This window comes from Psittacula echo, assembly GCF_963264785.1.
Source record: "Psittacula echo genome assembly, chromosome: 4".
Classification (NCBI taxonomy): domain Eukaryota; kingdom Metazoa; phylum Chordata; class Aves; order Psittaciformes; family Psittacidae; genus Psittacula; species Psittacula echo.
In genome coordinates this window covers 82506591-82519066 of record NC_137738.1, presented here as the reverse complement: position 1 = coordinate 82519066, position 12476 = coordinate 82506591, and the positions used below count along the sequence as shown (strand labels likewise).

The 12476-nt window shown below is 35.2% G+C and overlaps 1 protein-coding gene across 2 annotated transcripts in view; it reads right to left on the bottom strand.

The window, feature by feature from the left end:
- Positions 1-12476, bottom strand: part of COL21A1 (collagen type XXI alpha 1 chain) — a gene marked incomplete at both ends in the record, with an annotated part of 73271 nt that overhangs the window by 48974 nt on the left and 11821 nt on the right. Inside the window, 4 exons of one of the 2 annotated variants that reach the window (XM_080616285.1) lie at positions 5703-5765; positions 7837-7920; positions 9348-9356; positions 11694-11771. In XM_080616285.1, the coding sequence (XP_080472411.1) occupies positions 5703-5765; positions 7837-7920; positions 9348-9356; positions 11694-11771 (234 nt within the window). The remainder of the gene's footprint in view (positions 1-5702; positions 5766-7836; positions 7921-9347; positions 9357-11693; positions 11772-12476) is intronic. The other variant, XM_080616286.1, reaches the window with a different exon arrangement.

Here is a 12476-nt window from a genome sequence, read left to right as displayed (position 1 = left end):
TATAAAATACAAATAAAAATAGAGGTCATATGGATAAGGCAACGACAACTGCACTGCATGCTGCCTTACTGAAAAGCTTTCAGAGTCACTGAACAACATAAATGACAAAGGCATGACCACAGGAAAGCCAAGGGAGAAGTAAACAAGCTCAGCTTGGCTAGGAAGTAACAAAGGATCAACTGTAATGGTCTAAAGATATTTAAGGACTGTAAACACTGAGTAAACACAACTATTTAGGGTGATGTAACTAAGCATAATGGAATTCAACAGAAAAAGATTTTACTTGATGGTAGGAAAACATTCTGACAGAGAGGTTTGTGGACTTCTTGTGGAAGCCTCTTTAAAGTCAATTTGAAGCACAATTATGTAAAGCATTAGAAGAGAAGTTTCCAAACCCCTTTCAAAAATATATTACATCTTAAAGGACAGAAATTCTTATTGCTCTTCAGACATGTATCCCCACCTACACTCAAATTTGCAGTCATGATATTACCTTCTTCCTCAGTGGCAATATCAGTAACTAAAATCCTGCAACGCAACAGAAATGTTAGAATGGACTTTCTGTATTTGATTTGTTTCAGCCTTTGTCTGAGAAGTTGTTTATTATCTAATGTTTTCACCTCACGTCCTTCACATCCTTCCTCCTCCTTTTCTCAAGCTGCTTTTTTCTGCTCCTACTCCCAAACAATCTTCTGTAACACCTCACTATGCCTGTACTCATGTTCCTACTGTTGTTTTTTTTTTCCCACCTCTTTGAACATGTGGATCAGTTGGGCAGTTCTCTCCAGCAGGTCTGTTTAGACCCTGTGCCTTACTCCTTTCTCTTAAGCAGTGGTAACTCAGGAGCTCAGAACAAGTGTCATCTCCTCCCTCCTCCCTTCATTAAACAGCATGGCCCTGTAGAAGGGCTTCTCATGGCATCTGCTTCTGCAAGCTATAAGAACTGTCTCTGCAGTGAAGCCCCTGTCTACACATATCAAAACATGAAAATGAAGGGTAGATCCAGTATTGGATCACAAAGATAACTAAATGCCACTTTTACCCTCCAACATAAATTTAGGGGTGACTCTTAATCAAAGATTTGTAAATCACATAAACATTATTATGGGAGAAGTACAGAAAGCAGTTTTTGTTGCATTGGATGTTGCCTTATTTTAATTTTTTTTGCTTTGTTTTGTTTGGGCCTGTTTAATTCATTTGATTGCACTTCCTTCCATTGGCTACTCTGTCATCTGCCAAGGCTTTCATAGGTCAGAGCTGCTAGCGGTATATTTTACCTGAGAATGATGTTTTAGGCTCAAATACCACAAGAGGGAAGAAAAACGACCAACATCAAGATTATTAAATAAAAGGTGATAAATCAAGCCTTAAAAGTTCCTGAACTTCAGACTTCTGGAAGATGCAATGATGTACCAAGGGAATATAACTTCCTGCTCGCTACTTAGGTGCTTATCCTCATCATTTACCCTTGGCTTCTTACGTATGAGTATCTTATGAAGATAATCATACGGTCTTTTGTCTGAAATGTATAGCTGTATGCAACCCAAGTCAGCATCAGGCTTTGCCCTGATTTCAAAGTAGAAGGTCTTGGTGAAGCCATTACATGATTGAATTAGAATGGAGTAAATGTATTTCCTTTCAGAACAATGTCACAGTGTGTTACTGAGAAACATTTATTTTTCTGAAATTGAGAGCAACATTTTACAGCTGAATTAGCAACCATGTCTGTGAAAGCTTCCTAGGAAAAGTAGCTGCAGAGTTTATATCAACTTAAATCCCCAGGCAAACCATCCAATAGGACAGGTAAACCTATATATACAAGAAACTAATACCCATTTTTATTCCAAAAGTATTTTTTAAATACTCGGCTACTGCCATTACACTAAGTCCATCATAAGAAATTCGGTCTTCAGTTGGTCGCCAAGTATTAGTAAACTCTAGGTAGTATAGCTGCCATAATGTTCTATAGGGCTTTTTAAAAAAGAAATATTGGAATGATTGGAAATTACTTATTATATGAGGGTTTTGAAACCTTATGAACTATGTACGTGAGTATATCAGTAAAGTCAGTCTCACCAAATTATTTTTAAACTACTTATTGTTTGTGGACACTGTAAAGAAAAGACAAATGGTTCCAGACTTTCATGAATGAAGCTAGACAGAATCCTGGAAAATTGTCCAGATAGGCTAGCCACATGGTTCAAAGTTCAAAAATGTTAAATAAGTGTATTGTTTAACTGCTTTCAGCAGACCGATAACCTATCCCCTCTATAAACCACAAGTGATCACTGCATAGACTCTGTTCATTTATTTTTCCCCTTAACTTGAGTTTTTCCCCAGTACATATGAAGTATCCTTTGAAATAAAAAAATGGCTTTGTGACTGCAGTCAGGCTGCTGAGCGTTCCCAGGGCCAGCAACCACTCCAGCTGCTTCTTTCTGATGAATAATGCCAAATAAAATGGGTTCCAGTTTACTATTTTTAGCCCTGTGCTTATTTACCCCTAGGATTTCTCCTGACATGACAATGTAATCATTTCAGGTCCCAAATTACATTTTTGATTGAAAAAAAGGTATTTTAGTTACTCATAATGCTTGTCACTTTTATCTTTTCTCCAGTTACTTCAATCGATCTTGTCTGTATATATCAAAGTATGGAAAATAAACAGAGCTGGAAATTAATGAGAAAAAACAAAGAATCTATAAACAGAACTATTAAAAAATTAATTAAAGAATGATTGAAAATGAGTTATGTTTATGTTCACCTTCCCAAATACTAGAGCAATTTTACTAACAGCAGGTGAACAATTGCTTTCTGGGAATATTGAAGATATTCATGGGAATTGTTTTGAATTTTTCTAGACTGAAACAAAGTTTTACAACAATCTAGCCAGCCCACAAACAATAAACTAAATTTTCTTTGATGTTTTACTTTAAAAGTCAGTTACATATAGTAATAGAAATGCATGCCTAAAACCTTTCTCAGAGGAAGAAACATTTTGTTGACCAGTTATACTTTTCCAAGAAAATGAATACCAGATAGGCAAACTGGAATAACTTTAGAGAACATAAAAACGTGTTTGGGAACAGAGAAGACTGACTTTCCAAGAAAAGCTTTTCATGCAAAAGTCATTCGATTAAACACTGACTACACAACTACCTGCAAGCCTATTGTGCTGTCTGAATGAAGATCTTGCTTTTCAGAGTTCCCAGGGGATACAGCTAAAAAGATTCATATAAGCAAAGTTATCTCTAAGAAGGAAAATCACTGATAGCACATAAAATGTGAAAGTTTGTATTAGTAAATAAATAAGCAAAACAGAAAGAAGAAGACAGAGAGTAATCTGTTTTCCTGCACAGTGAATCTAAAGGGTGTCCTGTTGTTCATGGCTAAAAGCTAGCTGGGAAAGCACTCAAAAATCTACTTTAAGGAACAGTAATGTACTGGACAGAGCTGCAGATGATCTAATAGGTTTGTAATTATGTCCTTACAAAGAACAAGTGCAAAAAGCTACAGCTGATATTTCAAAGAAATTAGTTAATAAAGCTATACTATCGAACTGTAAGCACTTCAAATAACATATGAACTTCAATTCAGCAAAACAATAATATTTCTCCATTAGTGGGGCTTTCTGATCCTCTGCAAATTGTCTGAGATGCTTTTGTTAACCTTTATGTTCACTGAATGCCCATCTATGCACATTATGAGCCACTCACAGGCAAAAAATCATAAAAAACATAATTGCCAGATAACAAAGCTACAGAAAGACCAACTTATTTCTCCTTCATGATTCACACTGTTAAAAATTCAAGTGCTTATGAGAAGATATATAGTATTGAAGTAGGAACCTGTTAATAATATGAAAAAGTCATAATAAATTGTTTCTAAAACAATACTGTTGCAGCTGACTGGACACTTCAGAAATAAAGCCTTAATCTTTTTAAGAGAGAATGGAAACTGACAGTTCTTTACCAAAATCCAGCCCATCCTGGCTTTACAGTATCACTTTATTTTTCAAAATACCACAGTAGAATATCTTAGTAAGGAATTTAGTAGGAATAACATGCTAGAGGTACTAAAATTGATAAGCAAGGGCAGATTTGGCTAAGGCTTGTGATTAGTTACAGTACCCTCACGAGTCTTTCCACAGGACAGAAAAATTACTAAAAGTGAAGTTGAAAGGTCCAGTCCAGGCCTTTTTTGCCATTCTCTGAAGTCTTTCTAGTTTCTCAAGTGTGGACCAAAATGCCCCAAAACAACTTAATATCCCTTCTAAGTCTCAACCAAACCCTTAGAATTTTAGTTCCCCTGTCCATAATACAATGTTTCTTCATAAATGATTTTGCCTTCTCTGCACTCATCCATTTGTATTTTCTAATGTTTTGGAACATCTTATATTTTCATTCTCAACAGTATTTGGGACTTATTCCTAATTGTATTTCTAATTCCTAAATGTGGCTTTCAGGACATGATGCTTACCTTCCCTTCTACTTCACCATGGAGATCTCAAAATAACACTACAACCTAAGGACTCAAGCATAAAATTTAATCCTCACAATAAGAATGAAAAGCTACAATGAATGAACAACTTCTAGTACGTGCATGCACTTTTGTTTTTCTGCTTTTGGTATCCAAGCAGAGAAATTACCCTCTTTTCAGAAGCAAATTAATGCTCCCAATTGTATTTTAAATTTTTCTTTTTTCTTCTTTTAGTAAATATATAAAAATTAATATAATATGATTAAAATAGCTTCTAAAGAACACTAAGCAACATCAGAAGCCACATTCTTAGAAACATGGGTGGTCAAGTCTCACAACTTTTGGCCTGCCTTGTCTTAACACAGATGCACATCACTACTTTGTTTATACAGACTGCAGTCTGTTAAAACTTTACTCAACAGGGAAGCTTGGCTGTCAATATCTTAGAGGCTTCCAATTAGATTCAGAGATCTAATATACTTTTTAATGAAACCTTAGGCTATTTTTATATACTTCTTTGCTTTTATTACAATTTTATTACAATAAAAAATGGTAACCACAAAGACCAGATGAGCCATTGCCAAATATGCAGTTTTTATTTTAGGGACATACGTTATTCATCTACTTTCTTCCAATCTTTACCATCCCTAATAATGAAATGCCAGGTTAAAAAGTAAAACCTAGGATAAGAGAAAAATACAGGTATTATTATTATGTATGTTTTAACACATAATGTTTAGAACTGCAAAATGTTTTTGTTTTTAACATAGTATATACATATATACATACTTTGCTGGACTACTTGTGGCAGCCTAAAAAGAAATCAAATGAACCCATATTAAACATGAGAAGCAATCCCTAAAATAGACAGGATTTTTTCTGCCTGAAAGTGCCTTCTAATGCAAAAATTCTTAAGTAGTAAAGACTGAAGGTCAGGTGATAACTGTTGCAAACTGATGCAAAGACTAACAGGAGCAGTCATAGCCTGTTCTCTGCTATACAACAGTGCCTAACTCATGCTGTCATATTTACAATATTTTAGCTTGAAACAAAACCACTATGAATAACATCTTTATAGAATCGTTACATTCAGATAGCACTCAAGTGATATTCACAGTTTCAAAGAATGGAGACAAAATCATCTCAATCTGAAAATCAGGTATCATGTATTTTCTCCTGTTAGTTTTGCATTTACAATATATGACTAAGTTTTTAGTACTCACAGGCTTACCATCTGGACCAGGCTGCCCAGGATAACCATGATTCCCAGGCTGCCCAGGGTCACCCTATGGAGAAGCAAATATGTTAACACACAACAGATACAAAAGAGCATTTTAAAATTAGCATAGAGCAGCCTTTGCCCTGATAAATTCCACAAAACAGAGGCTGCAAGCCCTGATACCTGGTATTGAGGAGTAATTCCTACAGCAAAAAAGAACTGATCTTGTAACCACCTCCCTGGGAAAATTCTCCCTATCTTCTTGCGCAGGACTTGGAGAAATGAGCTCACACTCAGTCACAGCACAAGTATGCCCCAGCACCTCAAATGCTTTCAAGCTTTTTAACATCTGAACAGAAATAAAACCACTTTTGACCAAACAGATGGAAAAATAGTTATTAAACCCTTGTTAACCTTGTAGTTCTACTCTGAAGAAAACTCTCATCTGCTTTGGCTCTTAAAGCAAAAGCACTGGAAAGGCAGGAATCGGGATTAAAACCTGCTAAATACTAAACTCCTCTCCACATACTTATTTCTCTCTAAAAAAAAATATATGCAATCTACTAGGTTTCTTCTTATAAGCCTTTTGCAATTATTTTGATAACCTCTGTTATGACCATGCTAAATGAAAAGAAAAGTCAGTTCCCCAGGCTTCGTGTTTATAGCAAGAAAGCAGGAACTTAACTTCCACCTCAATATATCCTCTGAATGTATCAAAGTTCTCTGTTTATTTTACTAACAGACTTGATTTAAGCCCAGCAAAATCCAGTAAGAGTTGATCTATAGAAACATTTTACTTCTACAGGAGCATTAAGCAGGTGGTATGTTCTTCAGTCTGAACCATCAACAGACCTGCAGGTCAGTTACAGCTGCAGAATTGTTATAAACAGGATACAAAACTAGCTTTCAATGTGACTATGAAAAACCTTTTTTTCACATATAAACCACAGCAATGTAATGCTGAACTAAATGATAAAAGGATATAGAATAATGTCTCTTCAGAAAAGCATAATAGGTTATCCAGAATTATTACTGTCCAAATTAAGAAGTCCAGGTTTGAAATTAGAGCAGAAATAAAATTGCTTTCAAATATACTATCTAAACTATGAAATATTATGCCTTTAACTTGAAAATGGTAAAATATCAGTTACTTGTATTTTTAATTGTTTTAAGTTAATTAATTTTATTGCACTCCATTAGTATCACAAATACACAAATTAAGTTTAAATTTATACAGCTCCAAAGTCAGGCATTCAGAAGTTAAGACATACTGTCAAAATAACCTATACAATTTTCTGAAATTTTATACTCCTTTACACTTTATAGGATGTGGCTTTAAGGTTTTTTAACTGATAAATACTTGCTTCTCTCTCTTTTTTTTCTAATATGCTAAAGAGAAAAAAGAAGGTAAAAGACCACAAAATTTCCATCATATGAAATAATCTCCATCTTGTGGATTCCAATTCCCTGATTACGGTTACCCTTACCATTGTAGCAAAATGCCCTCTGAGTTGATGTTGCTGCAGCAGACTGTTAACCCCTTAGATAATGAGAGTAGAGGGTTTTTAATAATTTGTTTAATGAAAGCAGTTTGGCAATTTCTTGTCCACCCTTGTAAGGCAAGCGAGTCACTCTGGAAGCACTGCTTGGTACAGTTATTGAGACGGATAATACAGCAAAGTTCTAGGGATTTCCATTTGTCACGTTAGACATCTGACACTCAAGTCTGTTTCTCAATCCTCCACCAATATTCAAGGCAGTCATCAGAACAGCTAAGGTGGAGCTCTCCCAGTAAGCATCTAGTCCATTCTTTGTTAAAGAAGGAAAAAAACCTGCTCCATGAAAACTTCCATTAGCAAAACATTTCATGCTGAAGTGCAAGGAAACAAGGATTTTAAATCCATGAACATTTTCCTTAAAAAATAAGATACATTTGTGCTACTACGATTTATGGCACCACAACATGGCCTTGAGAATTCTAATCACTATATTCATGCACCGGAAACCAGAAGCAGGAGAATTTGTCCACTACTTTTTTAATCTGTCTGACTGTGACTGGCCAAGATAGATTGGACAAGAAAAAGATAAAATAAAATAAAAAAATCATGTATGCTCAACAAGATGAAATAGAAACTTACTTTGGGGCCTGGAGGTCCTTGTTTTCCTGGCGGGCATATGCAGGGGGCAGGTGTTGAGCCAACATCACTAGGACCATTCATGCACTACCAAGAGTGAAACCATCCATAAATATACATGGCAAAAGCATTTGACAAATGTATCATAACATTATATGAAACTGATTTTTCTTCAGTCGTGTAGGTCCTGCCTCTGTCTCCTTTGTTCCAGTGGAACTTCTGCTTACCTCAATATTGCCTTGAATTTGCATGCATGAATTCATCATTTTATCCAGAAGAACAAATAAAAAATGAAGTACAGATACTGGGCTGATATTTGAAACTCTATTTGCTCTTCCACAAGTATTTTGTCACACAGTTTGATAATTTTAAATCTGGCAACATGCAAGACTCTTCTCCTAAAGTAATTGATATTAATCACTTGAAGTGTGATCAGTTATCAAATATAACTATTTAATTGAAGTTTGTAAAAAGAATCTAACAAATATTATGTAGAGCATAATGATGACAACAGATGGGCATGCTATCATGTGTAGCAAGCTTGAAAATATCTTAAAGCCAAAGTTTCCTACCTCCTGGGCATGTGTCTCAGCTAGGAAGCTACCAAAGGAAAGGTGGGGCATGGCTGCTATGTCCATCTCCTGCGAGTCACTAGTCCTGGACCCCAGGGTGCCCATCTTCCAAAGACCACTAGATGACCTTCTCCAAACTATGCTCCCTACACAAACAGCAGTAAACACTAAACCTTGGCAGACCAAATCACCCTCTAGAGATATTTTTTATGATTTTTTTAAGTATTTACTTCTCACCACTGAGAGCACATGAAACCTCAGTGTTTTGCCAAGACAGGCAAGTGGAGAGCTATCAGATCAAATCCCATCAGCCTCAGATGAAGCACCCAAATTTACATGCATCTGTACTAAACGAATTTTTTTTTCACCAGCAAATTCTTAGAGGTATGAAAAAGCAAAATTTGAGATCACAAGATACAAAAAACAGACTTTTTTATGTATTATCTAAAGCACTTTCTAGAACATTTTAATTATATTTTCTGAAATAATGCAGATTTTTTTATAATGCTCTCTGAATGTAGTTCTTTGTCAGGGTCAAATGATAGATCAAAACACAAATCCAAGTTTCCTTTGCAACTGAGCCAAATGGAGGCTAGGGGACAAAGAAGATGTTTAGGGAAGCTACCATATCAAGCCTCCAAACAAGCTCCCCTTCAGAGAGCTCCCTTTTTGCAACAACATCCACCCTTGCAAATTAGAGAAACTGAATTGAACTGGGAAAAAATATCAGATCATTTATTCTAATAAACATGGGTTTCTTCAGAAAACTGATTTTTAATTTGTCTATTGACTAGAGTTCAACTAATGAAAGTCCAGCTCTTTGAAGCTTAGCAAACCTCTGTCCTCTTTTCAAAACAAAGTGTAAATTCCCTAGAATAAGAAGTTTATATAAAGTCAAATACTACCTTAAATTGAGTTTGAGCAGTTTATGATTGAGCCTACCTCTCCATTCTGAAACAAGAAGAAACGCAGTTTAAGAGTACAGCAATATTTCTAAAAAGCAAAATCCATTCACTTGTAAAGACTACCAAAACCAATCATAAATTCCAGGCTGTAACTGTCAAGGAATTATAATTCGTAATTTTAGACTCAGACTTCAGTGCAGCTGCTATCAACATATATGAATTTCTAGTTCATTTAATTTAAGGGTCTTTCAACAGAAGATACTAGTAGCAATTTTTAAAAGGCAATGACAAAACTGGAATTAATACTGAACCATGTAAATATTTACACACTAAATTCTTAGATTTGGGTCAAACCTTCTGCCAGGAGTAACCCCATTAAAAAAAAAAAAAAAAAAAAAGTCCTATGCTTACTCATTCATGTCAGAGAATGTACCAAAATATTTCTAAGATCTCTGATCTCTGCCTCAATCCAGCATCTGGGAAAACACACAGCTGCACAGAGGCAAGGCCATCTTTTTCTCATGTTCCTGTGTGACTGTGTTAGACTCTGCTATTAGCTGAATTGAGTTTTCCAACATCTGCAACGCCATTGAACAATCCATCCCCAAATATTTCAGCATACCAACCACAAAATTATCTGTCTTAATGGTTTAGTAGGCACCATTAGCTGCACCGTGTACAGAAGCTTTCTAATTCACAGTCACCACAGACTGCATACACAGTCCTATGGAGAAAGACAGCTTCCTCTGTATTCAATTTTCAACTTAGGCAACCTCTAAAGAAGGTTATCTTCCTCCACGGATTATATAAGGAGTTCTAAATTAATGTGCAGCCGTGTATCTCCACAAAAGGGGACGAATTCAGGCTGCAATTAGTACATACAGCCCCTGCTTAGTTCAGGAGCTTTGACACAACTGCACTCTGACAGAATACAACCACAAACCACATATTCCTCTTTAGAGATCATTCAACATCTTTATTTTCTGATGGAGTCCAGAATTTCATGGGTAAAGTCCAAACTTAATTCACAACAACAGCAAGTGAAACTAAGCTGGCAAAAAGCAATCTTTTTGCTTGGACTTCTTGCCAAATCACAGAGAATGCAAGGCAGGATGGACTTCTCAGTGTTTACTTTCTTTGTGAAAAATTTCTTTCATTTGCTTACTTTTATAGCCTACTTCTATTTTGTAAAGAGTAAAAAGATACGCGGTGCAGTTAAATAGCCAAATACTAAATTTACTTCAGGATTTAAAGCTAACTTTACAAAAGCATTCCTGAACCCACTAGTTCTTGACACACACAGTCAGATTTCAGAACAGCTAATAATTCAGCCACCTACTTGTTACTTAAATGAAAGCAGCAAGTTTTGAAAAGCCCTAATAAGGGTGCTGACTGTAACAGACACAAATAAATAGAATTAAAACAGACTAGCTGGGTGTCTGGGCAAGTCTGACAAAAAAAATAATGCATCTGGAAGTTGAAGATTTACAGGTTCTATTGTCAAACTGTTCTATTGTCAAATGGACCTAATGATAAATCAAATCACAACATGAAGAATATGGATTTACAAAGTAAGACACTGGTGTCTGATTATCTTTAGCCTAGTTTGTTTTAGACTCCAAACAAAGGAGGACATTGAATGAAACTGTATGTAGAAAATAATCTCTTGACTATATTTTGAGATGGGAGCTGAATACTTTCGAAAATCTGACTCAAACTCTGTGTCATGAATGGTTTCCAATTCTGTTTGCATGTGTTACATATTTCATTGTACAATTAACTGCAAGTAAGAGGGCAATCAAAGGGTCGATGGATCTCCATAAGCTTCCTAATTGTGTACATGAATCATAAAATCCTGATTTTATTTTTGTCCTATCTACAATATACTTCATGAAATTTTGGCAACTTTAATGGGATATTTATAGATACTTCTGATAGGAAAAAGTGATTTAAAAATATAGGTTTGTTGATTATATTAAAAAATTTCAGGTATTAAATTACCTGACAAGTAGCAAGAACTATATCAGGTAAGTAAAAAAGTAATTTTAAAGTATTTTACACTGCTGTAACCTGGTAGATTTCTTAACTTTAAGCATTTCAAATCTTAAACTGTAACAGAAGATTCCAAGATTCTTCTATACTGCAGTCAAATTCCTACCATCAAATATCTAAGTTGAAAAAAATTCTAAAATATATCTGTGCAAACATAATGCTGAAAGCACACAAGTTCTGCATCACTTGATATTGCACATGCAACAAGCATTTGCTCGCACCAGCTGAATCAATGTACTATTACTTATTTTAAGAATTCACTGAGTCAGCATTAAACAGTGATTTCTAAAAAATGCCAAGTAGTCCTCAAAAGTTCATTTATCATACTCACAAATCCCGGGATCTCACAGATTGTTTCTCGATTATTTTGCTCTGGGTCACAGTAGATTCGCAGTTTTTGTATATCAAACTATAATTCAAAACATAAAATACTTTTTTTAGAGAAAGTATTTATAGTCTGACATTAAGGTAGTTTAAACTATACTCTTCTTAAACTGTATCTTCCACAAGTATAGAACAAATGAGCAAAATATTAAAAAGTGAGATAAATTGGAAGCTCTGTGTCCTCCCTACAGTTAAAAATCAAAGATGCAGAAGCATTTTTTCTCAGACTACTTACAATGATTATTACATGCAACCAATTGAACATTCTGTAACAGAATTATTTAAAGAAATATAATCAATCCAAGATTTTTGTTTCTAAAATAATAGAAATCACCCCCCTAGTCCTTGGCAATAAATCCGAACACACACAGCACGAATTACACTGGCTGCCAATATAACAGAGAAACAAGTTACAACAGCACAAGCAAAACCAACCTTTCCCATTTTACCTTAAGAGTCCTTGGAAGACGTTTCTACACTGACCTGTCTCTACTAGATGTAGGATTAGTACATTTTGATGAAGCATCAGAAGGCATCATGGATGCTTGAAAGAATTTCATTTAGAGTTCAGCAGTATAACGTAAAGCTTTAAAAGGCAGCCAGTAAAAACACTGGCACCAGGTAAGCAAAAATTTGTGCCCTTCTGCTCTACAGCTACATTAGAAAAAAATGATAACACTGAAGACAGCTTTTCTAGAATAAATTATCATTAATCCAAAGAGAAAAAAGC